General features: G+C 42.4%; 1 protein-coding gene across 16 annotated transcripts in view; it reads left to right on the forward strand.

The window, feature by feature from the left end:
- Positions 1-21,149, forward strand: part of KIAA1217 (KIAA1217 ortholog) — a 354,772-nt gene that overhangs the window by 326,983 nt on the left and 6,640 nt on the right. For 15 of the 16 annotated variants that reach the window (XM_039703559.1, XM_039703638.1, XM_039703516.1 and 12 more), the window contains 8 exons: positions 1,311-1,486; positions 7,790-7,920; positions 8,160-8,307; positions 9,849-10,332; positions 11,125-11,305; positions 15,745-15,899; positions 16,504-16,650; positions 20,026-20,145. In XM_039703559.1, the coding sequence (XP_039559493.1) occupies positions 1,311-1,486; positions 7,790-7,920; positions 8,160-8,307; positions 9,849-10,332; positions 11,125-11,305; positions 15,745-15,899; positions 16,504-16,650; positions 20,026-20,145 (1,542 nt within the window). The remainder of the gene's footprint in view (positions 1-1,310; positions 1,487-7,789; positions 7,921-8,159; positions 8,308-9,848; positions 10,333-11,124; positions 11,306-15,744; positions 15,900-16,503; positions 16,651-20,025; positions 20,146-21,149) is intronic. The other variant, XM_039703570.1, reaches the window with a different exon arrangement.

The following is a 21,149-nucleotide window of genomic DNA, read 5'->3' on the forward strand; positions in this document are numbered from 1 at the left end:
ACACACACAGAGACATCCCTCACCCCTGCAGTGAGGTGTTACCCTCCCTCTCATCGAAGTTGTGTAGCTGGAGAAGAGAGTAAGAGAGTCAGGCACAGGGACTGAAGAATCATGAGTGAGGAACTTAGTTTGTTTCTCCCATGCCCATATTGGTTGAAAAGAATTGTCTCAGCAAAGGCACTTTCTTTTTTATTCTCATGAATTTTCTTAAATAGATTTTAAAGAAGGCTTACTGCATTATACTGTAATAAGTATGTTGTATGTATCCCATTTTTGTGATTCTTCCTGTTAGGTCATGGGTTTATTTTATGTGTTAAATGTGATTTGGCTGTTAAGCCTGGATGTTTAGAAGACAGCTGACAATTCAAGTGCTAGTTTTAAAATGGGAATTTTGTTCCCAATTAACACAGTAATGTTTTTTAAAATCTTACAGTGTGAAGTGGCTCCTGGGCTAACAGAGTTTGCTCATGTTGCCTCCATCCTAAAACTGTGACTAGGTGGAGTCCTGCTTATCACTTTGAATCTTGTGATTTTCGCAACAGACTTAAACAGGTTTGGTTTGTGAGCCTGGCTCGTAGCTGCTCCAGGGCTACCCACAGAAGAGTACAGCCTAGTTTGCCTTCTTAACTGTGTTTTGCTCTGTGAGCTTACTATCAGCAAGACAATTAATGCTTGAGTTACTTAACATCAGGCTAAGACATGAAAGAAGGTGTGACTTGAAGTTCTCAGAAAATTAATCATATTATAAAGGGGGGGAGGTGGTTCTGGTGGGTAAAAGAGGTTTTGTGCATTGCAGGAGAGCTGCATGCCTGTACCAAATTACACCACATGTTACAGTCCTTCCTCTGCCACTTGAGAGACTGAAAACCTCCATTCTGAAAACAGCAGTGCATTCCAGCCATGACATTAATGTGTGGGATTATCCACTAGGCACGTATGGGCTGTGAGATGCATAAACTTGTGAGATATGTGGAAGGTGGAAGTCAAGCATCCAGCATTCTCAAGAGATGTAATTAATTCTGATTCATGTTGAATCAAGCAGAATAAAGGGGCCACAATCCTTGCAGAAGTTATGCATTGAAGTTGATATACTGATCCCAACAGATTTTCTTTATCAGTTTGAAACTGGAAGTTATATATATACATGGAATGATGTTTATAGGTACAGCTAAAGCGGGAAAGAAGAACTTAAAAACACTCACTCACTGTAGAATGGTGTTTATCCCAACCTTCTGAGCTCTGCAATGTATTCTGTTGCCAGGAATGTCAGTCAAGCAGAAAAATTGAAGTTGATTTCTTTTGTGCAACAGCTGCAGAACCAGGAGATGCTGAGGGCAATGGTGAAGAAAGCAGAGCTAGAAATCAATGGCAAAGTGATCGAAACAGTGAAGAGGCTTGAAGATCCTGTGCAGCGACAGCGCAACCTGGTGGAGCAAGAGAGGCAGAAATACCTCAGCGAGGAGGAAAAGATTGTCAAGAAGTTATGGTGGGTTAAGAAACCTCTTCAAATGTATTGCTTTTATCTGTCTTTTTCTTCCATAAAGTAGAAACTTCTACCACTGTTTTCAGGTAAACTGCATTTGTATATGCTGGTTTAGCTATGTTTCCCTGCCTGTAAAACCATGCCTGTGTTGCTCAACTCACTGGTCCTGACTGGGAGTCCTTCTCTGCACAGCCCAGTGGGTAAATCCCAGCAGTACCAAGAGTTTGTACCTCTTCAGAAGTCCTCTGTAAAGGGAGGGATGACTGTAAGGACTGTGCCCACCTCTGTTTTCTGAAAGCCTCCCTCCCCTAGCTCTCCCCTTCAGCCTTATGTATTATGCTCTAGGGAAGGAGGGAGGAATTTCCTCTAGAGCAAAGGGATTCAAAGGAAAGTAATGAGTTTGGCTTTAAGTACAAAAATCAGATTTCAATAGTAAGTGCTTTGGCTACTGCATGGGAGAGGTAGGGGAATCTCAAATAGAGGAGTGAAGTTTTTAATTACAGTCAGCAATGCCAGTCCTTGTCTAAAATGTACTCACTGAGGTTTCCATCTGCTGAACTGTGTACCTTGTTTTGTTGTTATGGAATGGCCCTTCGGAAGATTCTGGTTTTTTTCCCCAGAACTTTGGCCCACCAAGACAGGTGGGATCAAGTTGTTTGGTTTAGTTCAGAGTCAACAGGAGGCAAGATAAAGCTGAAATTAATAAACAGTTTAATTCTAACACTCATGTTTGTAAGATATTATATAACTAATTATTTCTCATTGCCACATTTATTTCACACCTAAAGAATTGCTCCATAATAGAGAAAAAATTTATAGTCAGCTTGTCATTGAAAATTATGACTGGAGAGCCATAGAGTACAGTTCCTGACAGCTGAAGAGAGTGAGTCCTTCCTGTTGATCAGTAAGTTGTCAGATTAATACTGTTTGTAATAAAAAAGGTGCATCTGTAAAGAGAAGGTTGGGTGTTACCTTCCTGTTCCTCACTCCACTCCTGTATACCTCATTGCCAAGTTCCTGGATTGTCTGTTCTCTATGGAGGGAGCAATTTGTGTGATGGCTGTTTATGGCATTGCCTCGTAAAATGGATACAGAGTGAGGTAAAGTGCCAATGGCATTCACTGTTACAGCTGTTCATTAAGGACAGGATTTGGATTGCAATATGGGTCTGTTTTGGAATTTTTTTTCTGGTCTTGGAATTTTTCCTGTTCCCATAGTTTCTGCTACTTCTCTGCTACTTCATTTGTTAAAGTTACAGGAAAATTTCTTAAATCATTCAAATGTTACTTCACCTCTTTTAGAGGTATGCTAGAAACAAACATTTCTTTTCAATCAGTTGTGTGCAATGAGATTCCTTTGTCATGCATTTGCTCATTTGCAGGGTCAGAGCCCGAAAGAAAAGCACATGTGACAACAATAATAATTTCAGCAGCTGATGGCTGTTCATAGTAAGAGCATACAGCACAGAATTACCCATCAAATGTCACTGGCATTATTGAGAAAAAGGTTAATATTCTTTATAGGCATTTACAGCTAAACTGGTCCCACTGCAGATATACAAACAAATGCAAAGCAACAGGTCACAAAATTTGCCATTCTTTAGAATTTCAACTGTCACCCTCTTGATCTTTCCTAAATCATAAGGCTAATTCCATAGACTGTCTCCATGTGAGACACTGGAGCCTAAGGATTACTGCAATACTTACAAAAGTGTGTTTACTACTCTTAGATGGTGGATCTTAGCTTAAAAAGTCCTCCCTTCTGCAACTGAAGATTATTGCTTGGGCTGGGAGGTTGGACCAGGTGGCCCACTGTAGTGCCTTCCAACCTTACCATTCTGTGATTCTGTGAAATAAGGAAATAAACATATCGGCAGTTTCATGTTGTGAACAACAGAAATGTTGGTGTACAAAGCAAGGATTCTGTTAAGCAGAAAGCTTGCTCAACAGATCATAGTGGTGCTAACAGAAGTGTGCCCATGTGTGCCACAGCTGTAGCAGGATTACTGTCAGAGGTTATCTAATGAAACCTGTTAAACCTAGTGTTTACGTACACTTGTGACAGTGAAATACACACTCAGAATTAAATGTGTAGGGTTTTTTTAATCTAGTCTTTTGACTTAATTTAGAGATGTTATATATAGCACTTATAGATACTAGATTTAAGATTTACCTTTAAGATTTGTCTTTAGAAAGATAAATTACAATGCTGTGATACATTGAGCAATGAAGTATTTATGTCATAACAAGCATGTTAGAGGTGTGACCACTCTATATTGTACACTTTAATAAAGGGAGTTACAAGCACAGTGTTTAAATTATAGCCACATCTAATCTGTTTAGTTGGATACAATCCATAGTACCTTACAATTTATACTTTGTTAGGAAAAGTATCAGTTTTTTTTAATAATAATAACCATGCTCCATGAAAAAAAAACTTCACTTAGCAATCTGGGAGGGCTACTAGTAGCAGATAATTGGGAAAGTATATCAGAAGAATCTCTTTTGTTTGTTTTTGCATTGTTCATCTGTCAGTCAGTCCCCAGACTCTTAAATAATGCAAAGCAGAATATTCACCTTTGCCATGCTAGTCATTATGTTATAGACACTCCCTTTCCTCTCCCTTTTCCCCCACTCATGCCTTTTCCAGCCTGAGAAGTCTTAGACTGTTTAGTTAACCTTCTTTTAGAAGCCTTTCTCTACATTTCATTATCCTGTTGCCTTTCTCCCTGCCCTTTCTAACTCTGGTGCAGAGCTGTGGGTGGGGATGGGAGACAGGAGAGCCCTGCAACAGCTTTGTCTGCTGCAGGCACACTGTGACCTCGTGCATGGTGTGATCTCCCTGTCCTCATGTTCCACAGGAGCTTTGCATTAAATAGCCAACGTCTCACTCACAATGGATGATCATCAGTTCCAAGATCATCACTGCATATAAAACCTTAGTGTTTTGGTTTTAGGTGGGGTTGATTTTGGTTTCGTATCTCCTCTTCTCATGAGCACACTTTACAGGTATTAGGAGTTAATTTAATCTTTGGTGTTTTCTGGTCAGTTTGTACCAGATGGTCCATCTGCAGTCCTCTGCAGCCACCTTTCATTTGCATTTCCCTGAATAATATAATGGCCTTTTGCGATTTTTTTGTTTTGTTTTATTATTCATCCTTTTTTCTAAATTATTTATAGTATATTGAAAAGCAACAACCCTAGCAGCAATCCCTGTGGAACCCACCAGCAAAGTACATTCATTGAGTTAGCTGTTCATTGATCCCTTATCTTTGCTTCCGTGCTTTATCCAAGAAATAATTTCCTCATGGCAACTTTATCTTTGCTTCAGTGTTTTATCCATGGAAATTTCCTCATGGCAACTTTGCATTCTTGAAATCTTTTTCTCAAACACCTTGCTGAAAGCCTTTTGTGGTATACTTTGTCCCCATGCTTCTGTTGCTTATTGATTTGAGTCTTACCTTCATTTTACACAAGCCATGTTAATTCTACCTAACACAGCAAATTTATCCTGTTTATTTATTGTTCATTGATTCTTTATTCTGTATTTTTATACCTATCCATTACACCTAAGTGTCAGTCTCACCAGAGTACAGTTCCCAGGATATCCCCATACCACTAAAAATTTTTATTCGTATAATTTATGACACTTATGACACTTTCCACTAATCTGGTTCCAAGGCAATTTTAATCAAGAAGTTAGATGCTTAGCATTAATAGTTCAGCTGTTTCAGCCTTGAGTTGCTATAGAACTCCTGGGCAAATACCATCTGGTCTGGGTGATTTGTTACCATTAATTTTGTCAGTTGTTTTGTAGCCTGTTCTACTGATACTGCAGTCTGAGGCAGATCCTCTGAGGCTTTTTTTTGCCTAAAGAAAGGTCTCAGCACAAGGGTTGCCTCAGCTTCCCCGTGTAGAATATAGATGCAGAAAAATTGTTTATATTAGCCTTCTGAAACTGCATTAATGTGCATGTCATGCTAATTTGCTCAGGCAAATCTGTAAAGCCAAGTGTTTTCCCCAGTGAGAGAAAAGAAATTCTAGAGACCACCAAATCTGTTTCAGGCTTTGGGTCCTAAGGGATTAAGTTTCTTTTGCCTTGCAGTTAGCTGCATGAAGCAGTGTAATGTGGTATCCCCTGGGTAATTTCAGGATCACTTGTCTTGTTTGACAGTATATGGAATCAAAGGGGTTTGTGATGACCCTTCCCATTTCTGCTCAAAGAGCAAAGGGGAAAGTGGACCACTGTCAGCCACCTCAAAGTCCTTCAAACATTGTAATATTGTTCTGTGTTTTCCTTTCTGGTCTTTCTACCCATGAACAAATTTAAGCATCTTTCTTTATCTCTTTTATTGCCGGGTAGATGCAGATATTTGAGAAGCTTCTTTTCCAGTGCTGATCCAGAAAAGGGAGAAGGGATACCCCATGATTCCCAAAGCAGCAGTGCCCAGCCTCAGTGCCAGTACCAGGGCATGAAGACTAGGGAGGATGCATGGCTGCAGAGCACCCTCCTGCAGAGCAGGAGCCTTTGCCTTAGTGACAGTGACAGAAGGCCACATTCTTCCTCCAGTTCCTGCTGGAGTGTTTCTGTGCCCTTTCTTGCAAAGGCAGATACCTGCATTTCAGCAGCCTCTGCCGCTGGAAAAGCACCCTTAGAAGTGTTCCCTTGCTGCCATCGTGTGGTCCAATGGATTGTTTCCTGCAAGTCTGCTTGTGCTGGGGGGAGCTGGGACTCCCCCTGCTTTCTGAAGGCAGGGACGTTGGGAGAAGTGGTCTTAAAGTGGGACCAGGATCATTTACCTCCACTTGTTTGTGATCTGTTCGGACACAACTTAGGATTCTCAATTCAAAATAATTTTTTAGTTTCTAAAGTTCTTAGTTTTAGATTGAAATTAACTCTCTGCTCTGCATGCTTAATGTTCAGATGCTGATGCTGTTTCTGTTCCTCTGTGTATGAGAAATATTGTTGTGTTGCCATGGATTGTTCTGTGGGACTGTGCTTCTGATTTAAACTGACCTACATGTACAATAGTGCTGTAAGGAATTGTCTTCATTTTTATCCCATTACTGGCCACCTACTTTTCTTCCCCATGTCACTGAGATGGGTCTGGGAAATGATTGGCTTTGCATGGCAGTGGAAGGGAAATACGTGGAAAGCAAGACTTGGAGATGGTGCAAAGGGCAGGCTTCCTGGCAATCCCTTTGTACCTTGATTCTCTTACAGCAATTGCAAAACTGATCCCTGATGGATGTGAAAAATGATGCCCAAGATTAGGTTCAAATTAGTAACTGATTTGTCAGTTCAGAGTTTCCTTTGCGTTTTTTTTCTATCTACCATTAAACTGTTTCCTGGAATATTCCTGTGAGTAAATTTGGTATCGTAATAGAAGTAAATTTCTTCTAGATATTCAAGAGATGATATTTTTAAGGTGTTTACATGGGTATTTGTGTAGTTGCTAAAAGCATCTCAGGGTTGGGGGTTTTTTGAGAAAATTTTATGTATCTGTGGAAAACTCCAGTTAAAGCAATGTTGTCTCAAGCTCAGATGGAAAGAAGTAGCTCCTTCCCAAACAAAACCAGAGTTTATGTGTCTCAAGTATTGCAAAATTTTATGTGAAGTATTAAAAGACTGGAAAAAAATGTTGGGAAAGGTGAGAAGGAAGCACCAAATGGAGCTGGGATAAGCACAGAATGGCAGTGGTTGGAAAAAGCATCCAAAGTGATTCACTCTTAAATCCAAATGCTGAGCAAGAGCTGCGCACAATGCATGTTTACTGTTTCACTCTGGCTATTCATAGAAACAGGATCCTGTGTCCTGTCTGGCAGTACCTGGCAGATAAATAAGGTTGTATCAAGAGGCCTTTGGTGCCAGTTTTTTGAATTGTTTCTTAACTGTTGGGCATTTCTCTGTATGTCATCAACAAAGAGAAAGCACAAGGTGCAAACCAGTACTGGATGTAGTGGCACAATGTCTATCTTGAGCACTTGTATCCCCAGAGGGCTGCTGGCTGTTCCTGTGTTTCACCAGCCCACCTGCCCTTTGTAGCACAGCTGCCCTGAGGTCAAGATGCTCTGCACATCTGCAGCCTGTCACAGAAATCAGTGACTTGGCCTGTTCCTGTGCTGTGAGTGTCCAGCATTCTCAGCTCCCCTCATGGTATCCTGTCATTTGTTTAGCCTGTGGTGTCACATCTAAAAGTGCCACCGTTGAGGTTTCTGGTTTAGTTTACTCTAGTCATTTACATATATTTGCTTGCAATATGAAAGTCCTGCTTAAATTGTCTGTCCATGTTATTTCTTTTGCCAGTGAGCTGGAGACATTTGTTGAAGACCTGAAGAAGGACTCTGCTGCTTCCAGCAAGACAGTTACACTGAAAGATGTTGAAGATGGAGCCTTTCTTTTGCGTCAAGTGGGAGAAGCTGTTGCTACCCTAAAAGGTATGTACTTTTCCTTTTTACTTTTTTTTCTTTTCCTTTATCCACAGAGAACAGTTTTGCCTTTGATCTGGAGGCATTAACTTTCACTTCCAAAAAGATTTAAAGCTGGGATTAGGGAGCTTGCTGCATGGCCTCTGGAGAGAGACAGAAATTCAAGTAATTGACATTCACCCAATCGTCTCTTACTGCCCAGGGCTTTCATAATTTCCTCTTCAGCCTCACAATTGTTTTCCTTGCAGGAGAGTTCCCAACACTGCAAAACAAAATGCGAGCGATCCTGAGGATTGAGGTAGAAGCTGTGAGGTTCCTGAAGGAGGAGCCACACAAGCTGGACAGCCTGCTGAAACGCGTGCGCAGCATGACCGATGTCCTTACCATGCTCAGGAGGTGATTTCTTTTCTTTTCTTCAAGCGTAAAGAATTTCCTCAAGCTGGGCTGGAATAGCTTTTGGGTTTGTGGTCTCCCCCTTGCCTGTGGCAAATCTGAGAAATTCAGCTTGCTTTAAGTATTTATAGATTAATCCTAGAGCTCTCTCAAGGGAAATCAAATTAGCCTTTCCTGTGCCTTGTGCAATGAGTCCACTCTGACCGACAGCCTCAGTCACTGAGATCTTAAAATTGAGACTAGGTGCCTCTCAAGTCAGCACTTCAGATCTGGGAAGTGCCTGGATGAGAGAACATACAGTCTCATACCTGAGCTAATTAACGTTTGGTATTTACAGCAATTTAAGCTAAGAGAAACATTCTCTGGCACTGAAAAGTTCATTCCCTAAAATGTAACAGTAAGGAATAAAATAGGAAAGTAGTGTAAGTGGATAAAGGTATCCCACACCTTCTGAAAGAATGCTCTTCTTTGCAAGGAAGGTGCATTAGAGAAAGCTGAAATATTAGATGAAACTTAATGTCCACTAAGTGCCAGTGTTTATCCATGTTTGTCAGAATATCTGAACAGCAAATGATTGCTGATTTATTTAACTCAGTGAGCATTGGATTTAATTCCTGCCCAAAACTGTCAATGGTGGTGGTCTCAATTTTAGTTCAATTACAGGAAAATGTAAGTCATGTACCTATTGTCAGTACCATTATGCTAAGGAATGTAGTGTTGCCAGTGATTCTATATATCCTGGAGCATATGTAAAATGGATTTGGCAGTACTGGCAGATGGCTAAAATGGTTTATGTAACAGGTTTTCTAAGAGCCATCACTTATTCTTCCATGCAGACAAACATCTATATCCTTTCACATTAGTTTCTTTTCTTAAAAATTATTACAGTTATTTCCTGTCTTGCAAAGGAAAATAGAACAATAAGCTATGCATACCAAAGTTTTACCAATTTTTTTGCAGCAAAATTGCATATTAAGCCTCATAAAGTCTGTTTCAAAAATGGGAAAACTCATGGCATTTGATGGCTTGCAACACTCAGAAGCTCAGACATTTTGCAGCTTGCTGCCAGAAATAGTTGCTTTTTTATGTCCTCAGCTCATCCTACCCCACACTCTTGACAGGAAAGACCTTTGTGAAGTACATGTGATGCAGAACCTTCATTTGAAGCTCTGTTTTGACAACATGCCAGACTGCTGCCTCTCATTATATGTAGCTTCACTTTTCTATGCTTCTAGTGCTCACTCTAAAATCAACCCACTGTAGCTCTTGGTTTGGTGAGAAACTGCCAGTACATCACTGAAGGCTTGTAAACACCTTGGAAGGCAAAACCATCTTATTTAGAGTAGCCTCTTTAAAATTCTGAGCTCCTGACTCTGAGAGAAAGCTATAAAATCATGCAGCTGAGGGCATCGGGGAAATAAAAAACGACTATTTTGATTGTTTTGACTTTGGTGCTTTTTCTTTGCAAGAGTTGATTGTTGCATACTGCTCACGACTGGCCTGTGTGCTGACCATGTGCTGTTGTGTTCGGTTTGGCTGGGCAGACATGTTACAGAAGGACTGCTGAGGGGTGTGGATCCATCCCAAGCCATGCAATACTCTGCTATGGAAAAGTCCAGTGCAGCTGACACGCTGAAAAACCAAGAGGAGCACAAGCCCACGCAGGGACACGCACAGCAAAGCCTGGCAGCAGTCCCATCCGAGTCAGTCAAGTCAGAAGTCGTCCCCTTCTCAACGATGACCGTCCATCACGCGCAGAGCTCGCCTGTTGTCATCCAGCAGTCCCAGCACTCGGCAGCCCTGCTCCCCCACGCCCAGGGCTCTCCCTCTGCAGGCAGTCACAGCGAAGCTGTGCCCACCAGTGGCCACCCCTTGGCCACCCCGGCGCCCCCAGAGCCCACGGCAGCATCCCAGCGCGCACAAGCCACACCAGCACCACAGGTCTCTGTCAATGGCTCCACCATGCAAAGCCTTTTCTTTGAGGAAATTCACAGTGCAAGTACCAGAAATCGAGCTGTATCAATTGAGGTATGGTGTATTCCACTCAACCAGCTGTCCTCTCTTTGGGTCTGAGCTCCCAGTCTCACTCTTGAGGCTGCAGGTGGGACTTCTTAAATGCACTCTGGGGATTTATGTGCTTAACCCCTAATTACACTGTACTTCTGAAGATATCCTCTGATTTTGTCCCTGCTCATTGCAGAATGGTTGGACTAGATGTCCTGTAAAGGTCCCTTACAACCCAAATAATTCTGTGATTTTAAATGCAACAGAAAAATTACATGTAACCAAAATTAGGTAACTGTGTTTTTAAAATTGTCTTTACTGAAAAAAATCAAAATTCTATTTTAGAAATTTTAGAATACCTTTTCACCAATAGCATATAATTCTCTGGCAACACTTGCATACGTGGATTTCGTTCACTCTTTAAATCTCTATATCCCTTGTTATGGAGAAGTAAAAGTGAAAGAGTGTGAAGCTCCAGTAGTTTCCTGTGGGAAAACCCAGAGGTGAAGTGCTGTGACTTATTACAGACAAACACTTTAATCACCAGTGTGATGTAGTAAGGCAGATTTAAATTTTGCCTTTGTTCCTTTAGTGACCAGTGGCCACTGTCAGTCTGGCATGTGTTTGTGTCAAACCTAGCACAATACAAGTCAGAACAGTGTGCAGTTACTGTTCATGTATTTCCTTTAGTTGCTGACTAGAACTGAAAGAATCTATCCATACTGACCTGTATGTTTACACATTGAATTTATTTTTAAGTAAGTGATCACAGTGGAAATCAGAAAAATAAATAGATGCTTTACTGGTTTTGTCTAGAAAGCTGAAAAGAAGTGGGAAGAGAAAAGACAAAACCTTGATCACTATAATGGAAAGGAATTTGAAAAGCTCTTGGAAGAGGCCCAGGCCAATATAATGAAGTCCATTCCTAACCTGGAGATGCCTCCTCAGCCAGCAGCCCTGCCTAAAGGAGATGCAGCAGAAAAGCTAGAAGTCTCAGGTAAGGTTTGCTAGAGTAAAGGGTGCTAAAGAATTGTATATCTGGAGAGCTTATTTTTCCTACTTTCTAGAATGTTTTCAGTTTATAGATTGCTGTGATCTTGAGGAAGGACAAAACAATCTCTCAATAGGCAAAAATGTGCTTTAAAAAGCAAGAATAACTTGCTGTGTGTGGATAGAACAGTGGTAAAAGCTGGCAATTGCAAGCAGGAAGATCCAGGTTAGGCATTAGGAAAAAACCTCATAAAGATAAGGAAAGTGGAGCACTGAAGCTGCGTGAGGCAATGAGGAGGATGCAAGGTCCCCATTACTGGACAGAATGGTTTAGACTAGCACTGAACTAGAATTATATAGGTAGAGCTGCTTAGTTGTAGCAAGAGGGTGAGATGTCCTTCCAGTCCTATTTCTTTCACAATTTAACATACAAACTCATGTCTGAATTTATTCAAAATCCAAGGAGCAAAAAAGATGTGTCAGCCAAACCTTGGATTTATCCCATTAGCCAAACATATATCAGCTGTAAAATTCTTGCCCAGCTACATTTGCAAGTCCATCCAGCTCAGTCTCTGACAGGCAATTGGAGATGCTGTGTGTGGGGAGCACAGAACCCAGCTGCCTTCTGCAGTCTGCTCGTAGTATTCCAGCACCCCCACAGGATTTTAAAGGGAATATACAAATCTTCTCCTTTTCATATCCATTATGGAACTTTTATCCAGCAGTTCATCGATACTTGCTTATGCAATTTGCATCCTCTTGCTGTGGCAGCAAGCTCCCATCTTTTGAAGGAACTTTCCTCCATCTCTTTTCAACTGGTATCGTACCAGCTTCACTGAGTTCCCCATAGCTCTAATATCCTCCAGTTTGGCAAATAACAGCTCTTCATTTCATTCATACAATCATGAAGGCAGTGGATAAACCTTTATAATGTCCTGGAGCTCACCTGGAGTCTGCCCCACAGACTTCAAACTGTGAACTTCCAGCCTTTCTGGTCCCTCCATCCAGGCCAGCTGCTCCCTTCCCTAGAGGCTGGATTCAGTTGCCCTTGTTTAATCCCACTTTGTCCTTCTGGAGCTGTGGAGGTCAGAGCTGCATGCTGCACTCAAGGTGTTGGCATGCCAACATGGTAAAAAGCTGAAAATCAATGCCCTAGGGTTGTGTAGACAAATTCATATAGAATTTTGGAGGAATGTTTTCAGACACAGCATTTTGTTCTGAGTGTACCTTTGATGCTGCCAAGTTTTGGCTTCTTGGATGTTTTGCAACATACATGTTTAAAATAAATTCTGTTGAACCTCATAAAATAATTTTAGAATTCTGGCACCCTTCAGTGAGATTACTGGCTATCAACACAATTAGCTTGTATAATGTGTGGCATAAATAGAAGAAGTCAGTGCAAATAAGTACCATATGGGTGCAGTGAGCTGTGACATCTTAAAAAGTGCAGAGCACAGTAACTGAGAAGTTTTTAAGTCACACAGTTAGCTAATCCACTTCTAGAATACAATTTTGCACAGTGTGCAGCCAGCAGATTGAAGAACAAGTTTGATGAGATTGAGACATTTGCCTTCTGTTGTGCATAATGAATCCTGCAATAGTAACATAAATACAGGAACAGCAAAACTGTTCCTTAATATCTGATTAAATATCTCACATACCACTCAGCTCTTCTGTGACTGAGGATGAAAAGTTCAGTACCAGTCTGCTGTAGACTTGAAAACTGAGCAGCATAAGAAAAGACAGACCACCTAGCTACCAATACAATACATAAAAAACTTTGGCCATAAATGAGCAGAGCCCTCTGTTGGCTCAACTGCAGAACCCAGAAAGGTCGTGTGCCAGATTGTGTCTCATCCATACTCCACACAGAGCCTTTTCCAGTGAAGAAACTCTTCTTTTTTCTCTGCAAAGCACAAAAATAAAATTACACACTTTACACAGTTTTCCACATGACTATGTAAATATTTCTTTAATGTCTTGACTCTAACTCATCTTTGTATTACGAGTCTTCTGTGAAAAATGTGATTTTTTTTCCCTAGCATGCACATTAGAAATTGTCTTCTTCATCTCTCTTTGTGCCTTCATATGTTAGAATGCCCTGATTTTTGCAAGTGATAAGTGATCAGTAACTTCCATTAAAGAGAGTTTGTCTGACTGCAGAGACTGCCTCAAGGCAGGCATTATTATTTTGAAACCTTTTGGATTTATTTTGGTACAACTGGAAGTCTGTATGGTGAGAGCAATTAGTTTCCATCTATCTGTACCTGTTGAAAAATTCTGCAGTTCAGTGAAACAGCTGGTGACAAACAACTCCCATTTTGTTTGCTGAGCCCTTTGGCACCAAAGAAGGTTCCACAATGTGTAGGTTTTGTTCATGGGCAGTCTCAGGGTTAATGAGTTAAATTTGTTCATTTACTCCTCCCTCTTTAAATTTGCCAGAGGAAAAAAAATAAAAACCAGAATAAGATCTCCCCTGTAATGTTTTTTCCTCTAAATTTTTTCCCTTCCCATTTATATTGCAGAAATATAATTGTTTAGTAAATAAAATAGAAATTCATCTTTGAAGTTTTATGTGCAGCCTGGCATCACTGCACTGACCATGAGCAAACCCCATCACAGCCTCTCCTTAATGACTCCAGCTAAGGGATGTGAGAGGGATTAGCCTTCAATAACCAGTGCACCTGCCACACTCAGTGGCAATATTTCTTGCCTGTGTTTTATCTCCCATTTTGAGGATGGAGATGGATGAGTGTCTCAGAGATGGTAAGAATATTTTTTTTTGTGCCTTCTGTGTCTCTCATCCAACCTTGCTCTCATTAAGTGTGAGAAAAACTTGGAATTCTTGCAATCAGAGTCACTACCAGTTTGAGGGCAATGGGTTGTGCCCATTAAAAGAAATAAGGATTTGCAAAAGCCCTGCATCATAGTCTGCTAAACACCATCTTAGAGAATTACTCTGATTTTACAGCAGAAGTACATCTGATGTAATTAAAAACTGAGTGGTGTGTGTTGACCAAAGAAGTGGTCTAATGTAAAGTGCATCTGGAAATTCACTCTTCTTGCAATCTGGCAAGTGAGTGCCAGATAACCAGGGAGGGAGATAATACAACTGAACATTTCTTTAAGCTTAAGCAGCTTCAAAGAACATTTGAGCTAAGAAGGAAACAAAGATGAGACCGGGTCAGACAAGGGCTCCATCCAGTCCCCAGGGCTAGCTGGAGTGTTGGAGGAGCCTGCAGAGGCCCAGGAGTGGGCAGTTATGCAATAATTTCCCCAGAGGGAACACTTAGCCCTAAACAGCTGGGTAATCCCAAAAGCAGGATGTTTTATCTTTCTGGATTATATTTATTCCAGCTGTTTATGTAACATTGAGTAGCTGCAGAAAGGTTGTTCTTTTTGCTCTTGGAAACAAACACTGTAAACAGCAGTGTGAAAACAGTGGCTGTTGCCATATTTATGATACTTAGCCTGTAACCAGAAACACACAGGGACAGCTCATGAGCTGGGTAATGCTGCTGCTGGAAATAATGCTGTCCAGGGACAGTGGGGAGCAGGAAGGGGCAGCTGGTGGGGCAGCATCCTCAGGGGCAATGCCAGTTTGAAACTGGTCTTTTCTGGGACGACTCTCCTCATAAAGCAAGGGCTGGCTCTGCTTGGCTTTTTCATTTGGTATTTGAATCTTTTTGGCTTAGAAAAAAATACATAGGGCTTTTATATGGTAATTCAAAGGCAAAACTGTACATTCCTAGAATTATAGCAAGTTAAGTGAAAACAAATGCTCCCTAAGAAGAGGAGCAAGTGCAGTTGCCTCTGGTGATCCCTTGCCCTGCTCAGAGATGAGAGGACTCACTGAAACGCAGGGATGGCATCTCTAGAGTACTGCTTGAATTTTCACTCAGCCTTTGTGTGAACTTAACTATTTATGTCCAATGTGAGATGGACAGAACTCTTCAGCTCCTTGCACCTTGCCAGCAGCACCTCCCAGGCAGAGCAGAAAGTGTGCTGATTGCTTCAGAATTGCTGAGAACAATGAGAAGCCTCCAGGCTGGTGTCTCATCGTATCCATGTCAGTGGCCTTGCTGTCAGAGGAGGCTGAGGGGCCCTGTCTGTAAGCAGCCCCAGAACCTGTGCCTCACATGCTCCTTCACACGTGCGCCCTGCTGTCCCACTTGTACCGATGGCTACACCCAGATACAGTGGCCTAGAGGACAGGAGTTCTGCTGAAAATCTCTGGGGGAAGTGATCCCGTTTCTCTGTGCAAGTACAGCACTGTTTCCTTTCATTCAGGGCAGTTACACTTGAATACCAAACGTGTTTCTGTTCATATATTCAGCAACCAAACCTTTAAAGACATTTTTTTCCTTTCCAGTTGAGGCAGGTATGCAGATACTGTTTTCATCTCCTTCACCTGTGCTTACTTTGTGCTGCTGTGTTTGCCTGCAGAAGAAGCTCCTGATGGAGAACAGGATAATGAGAAGCTGACCAAGTCTCCACCTCCTCCACCTCCACGGCGCAGTTACCTGCCAGGGTCAGGACTGACCACAACGAGATCAGGAGATGTCATCTACACAGCCAGGAAAGAGGCTGCTGCTCTCAAGGTTCAGTGATTCATACTCTAGGCAGCCAAACTCCTGATGAGAGGTTGGCAAAGAGACAAGGCACAGGCTTGGGCCTATAAACCACAAAATAAGTAGAGGCAGAGATGTGTCCTGGAGAGCTACTGAAACTGCTCACCAGGATGCAGTTCTGTTAGGCCAAATGAGCAAGTAAGATGTGATCAGTTCTGTTTACAGGAGTCGTGCTGCTCTTATCTCCTAGCAATGCAGCAGGCAAGTCACAGACTGCATTCATTTAGAGTGGTAAGAAGATTAAAAATAAAAAAAAAAAGCATGCCTTAAACAGATGGGGAAGATCAGGTCAGATTTGAGAGTGTTTTTACAGAAATGTTGCAAGTTAGTTTCTTTGGGCTTGTTTTCCCCATCTGTTCTGGGGAAGGAAGTGGTAGGAAGTCCAATTTAGGAAGCTTTTTAATCTGTGAACATATAATCACATCAGCAATATTGGTTGCTTTTGAACTGGTGAAGTAGCAGGAAGAGGGACCTTGTAGGAGAAGAGTTGCAGTAGTGTTGAATTTTTGGGTGTTTACTTTGCATCAGGAGGGTTCAGCTGTGTTACCTGTCTGTGCTTCTCATCCCCTTGTAGGAATGCAGTGAAGATGCTGGGCAAACAGCACAATCCAAAGCCCCTAAAGAGGACCAGGCATTGTCTCGGAGCACAGGGCACGCTGTAGCACCAGCTGCAAAAGATGAAGAGGAAGAGGAAGGAGATAAAATAATGGCAGAATTACAGGTATGCCTTTTGGGTTGCACATGGGGACACCTGTGCCCAGTACCACTTCTAGGGCCTCAGTGCAGTTTCTAGCTCAGAACATGAAGGAAAGTAGGTCTGCTAGCCTCAGCCACGACCACTTTGTTGCACTGAGTGGTACAGTTTTTGGAAGTACTACCAAATTTTGTTCAAGATGTCTGCAGCTGAGACAGTGGTTAAGAATGCAGTAGCTGCCACTGGAGAAGCCTACACATGGAAGTGGGACAAGTAAAACATTTTTGTGCATTCAGTGTGGTTGTCCCTGGCCTAGTGTTGCTCACAAGGACCAGACTGGGATGGTGCTGAGAGCCTCTGCCATGTGTGCTGTCTTTGGTGGGAACAGAGAATAACTGGGTCTGCTCCGGGTGGGCTGTGCTATGGTCCAGAGTCTCCCAGAATGTTTGAACACTGAGACATTGCCCATTTGGTGGGGTGTAACTGGTACATCACTCTGCCAGTGGCATAGAGGAGTGTTCTCTTGCTGGTCCTTCACTTGACATCACATAGGACAGTTCAGTGATGAAAATGCTGCAGTAAATGCCAACTATTCCAGCTACCATCAGTGAGCCCCAGCTTCCCAGGGGCACCCTCTGCCCTCTTCCATGCCCACATGAGGAAGGGAGGTGTGGATCAGCCTAGCTGGCTGTAACTTCTGGTATTTTAGAGCACTGTTGCAACGTGAGCACTGTCCACCTGCTGCTTGGTGCCACCCAGGGAGCATTCAGAGCACAGGAGGTGTGTGGGCTGTCACAACATGAGATGATCCCTGGTGTCCACCTGCTGCTTGGTGCCACCCAGGGAGCATTCAGAGCACAGGAGGTGTGTGGCACTGGGCTGTAACTGTTAGGTCTGAGGGGTGCACCCTGCTCCATCCCTCAGCTCTCACCCACCAGTGCTGGTTTGCAGGAGTGGGAGCAGAAGTTCACCCTTATCCCCCCCGTGTGCTGATGACCAGTGAGGCAGCAGAGCTGGGGACACAGAAACTGTCACAGCATCTCTGTCTCTAGGAAAGCAACCTCTGCCTTGCAACTGGGGACAGTGAAGTGAAGGGTAAGGTATGGAAAGGGTGGCTGAGGGAAGCTGAGGAGGAGAAATAGACATGGGAATGGCATTCAGCAGGGAGTGGGTGTTTAAATGCTAGCTTTGTGGGCTAGCAATACTCATTTCAAACCAATACCAAATACCAGGTATATTTTAGAAGCTTAACATGTTATAGAAGGGGCAAATTGCCTGATCTGAGAGCTACGTGCTCATTAGTTTGATGTCAGTCATAGGAAAAAGATGGAAAATGAGATACGGAATTCAGTCATTGAAGAACTGAAGGACAGACATAAACAGTTATGCCAGTGAGCACAATGTAATGGAGCAGAGAGCTGTCAAAAGAAGCAACACTCTTGATCAAGTAACAGGTTTGACTGCTTAAACTGAATTGTATACCTATAAACATTTTGGTAAGGCATTTGATCAAACATCACACAACATTCTTATAAAAATCTGGCACCTCAGAGTATACCAAAAACCCCTTTGGCAGCATAAATGAGACCTGTCTGCTTTTAAAATCACTGACCTTGATGCAGGTGTTGCTGCTATGACAGGTCTCATAGGAAGCAGCAACAGGCACAGTATCTCTCTGCATTTACATCAAAAGCCTGGAAATACATTTAAAATCCTTACTGTGTAAACAATCTTAATTCAGATCAGTGAAGTATGACAGCAGAGACATGATAGCAATCACTTAATGGTCATAGATCTTTGCTGAATAAAAAGTCCACATGAGAAGCAGCAACATATTGACCAGGCCACAACTTCATGCCTTGGGAAGAAACAGGACTTGCAGTAACAAGTTGCAGAAGCTTCCAGGTCAGTGATGTTGCCACAAAATTGTGTCTGCTTCAGGAGTAGATGTGAGAACCTGGCGTGTTTTTATGTCTGTGTACCAGATCAGTGAGATCCACACTGTGCTGCTGCCTCCATGACTAAGTATCCATGTGTCTCCCATCTGAAAAGCCTGTTAAGAATATGAAGTTTCAGAAGAAATTTGAGTGCAATGTGAAGATTTTTAATGTAGCAGGAAAAGGCATCATAATAATCAGTGGCTGTAGCACAAACTATTAGGAGACTGTTATAGATATTTCAGATCAAAGGTGATAAAAAATACCAAAGGGAAATAGCTTTTTTGACACTCTAAAGTCTGAAGGACTTTGAGGATGCTTTACTCAAACCCACATCACTGGTCTCACAAATGGGTAAGTTGGGGAAAAGTCCATATGCTCTATTGTGAGGAGCGAGACTATTTTTTCTATTCGTTTCATGTCATCTTAGGTACTCTGGTCTGTTAACACATACAAATAGCATGTAGTGGAAAACCAGAAGAAAGTCTACATCCTGATTTTTTTGCACTGGATTTTTTCTGTTATCCTTACCTTTCTGATTTTGCATAAACATGCAATATATATGAAGAATACAGTATTTAAAGAACAGGCCTGATTCTAATCTGTAATCAGGGCTATTAATTCCATGAGTTGCCAGGAATCAAATAATTTCCCTAATACATGGTACAACAATAGAATCTTACTGCATGTCGTGGTGTCCCTGACTCCTGTGAGCACTCTCCCCTCTTTGCTGTGTGCTCCCTGCACAGCTCACTGGAGGCAGGCCATGTGCCAGTAGAGGCTGCAGAAATTCTGGTGAGGCACATTTGCTGCCTGCACTGCACGGTGATTGTGGCAGTGATAGTTTTGCTCTTCCAGATCTGGGAGCCAGCTAGATAGAGAAACTCAAAGGAAACTAAAGGAGGATAGCAAAATAAATGGCTGAAAAGTCTAGGCCATGCCCTGGAGGATGCGTGGTGGGAGGCCAGTGCCCACAAACCCACAGGATGGGACAGTTAATTTATGGCTCATTATTGAAGACTGTGACAAAGGCACATCTCCATGTTTAAAGTTTTAATAACAGTTTGTGTGGGAGAAGTGGAGTTATGTAACTCTTGCATTATTGGCCACAAGGAAATAGGTGCTGTCACAAGCCCCCAGTTTGTCATGGGCTTCCTACTTGAGTTTGGATAGTCTGTAGCACCTCCTTGGGTCTCCATTGTCTGCAAATTCAGAAATCAAGCTTGTCCTCCTTACAGGAAGCACTGAGGTCAGCAGGATGTTAGAGTCTTGAGAGGCTGGAAGGGATGCCCTGGTTCTCTGGATCTGATAGTCTGAAATCTCTATTATTATCTCATCAGTTTGTAGAAAAGGTTGTTGAGCTGTGACTGTTGAAAACAAGTGCTCTCTTTGTAGTTGGTCATCTCCAGATATTTCTGTGTAAAAGTTCTTGGTCTCCTGATAACCTGCAGTATTTATTTCCTAGGCTTTCCAGAAGTGCTCTTTTATGGATGTAAACTCAAACAGTCATGCTGAACAGTCCAGAAATGATACACATGTTAAAGACATAAGGCCTGGGACTTTAATGCATCACAAGGAAAAGAAGGTAACAAGTGGCAATTGTAGACATGCCACCCGGTCTTGGCATAACCTTCTTTCCTTCAAAACTAATCTTACATCCTGTGTCCTGTTCTCTTTAACCCCCACCCACCACTGCCCAGCAGTTTCCTTCCTTTTTGCTCCATATGGCTCAGAAACGCTCATTCTGAGCTCTGTATTAAACTGTATTATGTGTCTCATCAGCAATAGTACAACGGTTGCATGAAGCTTTATCATTCTGTGAAATCAGAACAGGGTCCATCTGTTTCTGTCAGAGATGCTCATACTACTTAGAACATCCTTCCCCAGCTGTTCTGGTGATGGATGGTGAAACATCTCTCCTAAGCTTGAGGGGAGTTAATGGTTCCTCTCAGTCTCTAGAGCCAGTTTGAGAATGTGTGCTTTATTTTGTTTCATTTGTTGGTTCCAGAAATAGTTGTTAGATATTCAGAAATCCCATTCAGTGTATTGAATGACAGAGAATCAAAGTGGATGGGAGGAATTTGCCCTTATGCTGAAGGACAATGCCCAAAATTCAGTCATGGGACTGAGAAGAGGTGCCGTGTGCCTGGGGCTGTAGGCAGGTCAAGGTTAAATTTCACAGCTGTGCATGGACTGGAGGTGCCAATTGAGTTGATTTGGCTTAGCATGCACCAATGTGCAGGACAAGAAAAGGACAAGTGCTTTGCCCTTGCAGACCTCTCTGTTATGTATAATAATAATGAGTTGCATCACTGCTGGGGTTAGGGGTCTGTGCAGGCATGACAAATTGTCAGCCAAATGCCAGTTTGCAGTGAAGGTGGGTATGGTGGAGAAGGAAACACAGCTCTTCAGCACAGCGTTTCAACCTTCTCATCTCGACCTCTTCTGCATTTTGTGTATGCAAATGCTGCCAGGTCAGGGCATTTGCACTTAAGGACTTGTGTTGGAGCTGCCCAAACAGCAGTTCTGGTCTAAAGCTGCAAACAGCTGGCTGGGCGAGGGTGCAGGTCCGTGGGTATGAGGGAAAAG

Source organism: Passer montanus, unplaced genomic scaffold (genome assembly GCF_014805655.1).
Source record: "Passer montanus isolate IOZ18808 unplaced genomic scaffold, ASM1480565v1 scaffold10, whole genome shotgun sequence".
Classification (NCBI taxonomy): domain Eukaryota; kingdom Metazoa; phylum Chordata; class Aves; order Passeriformes; family Passeridae; genus Passer; species Passer montanus.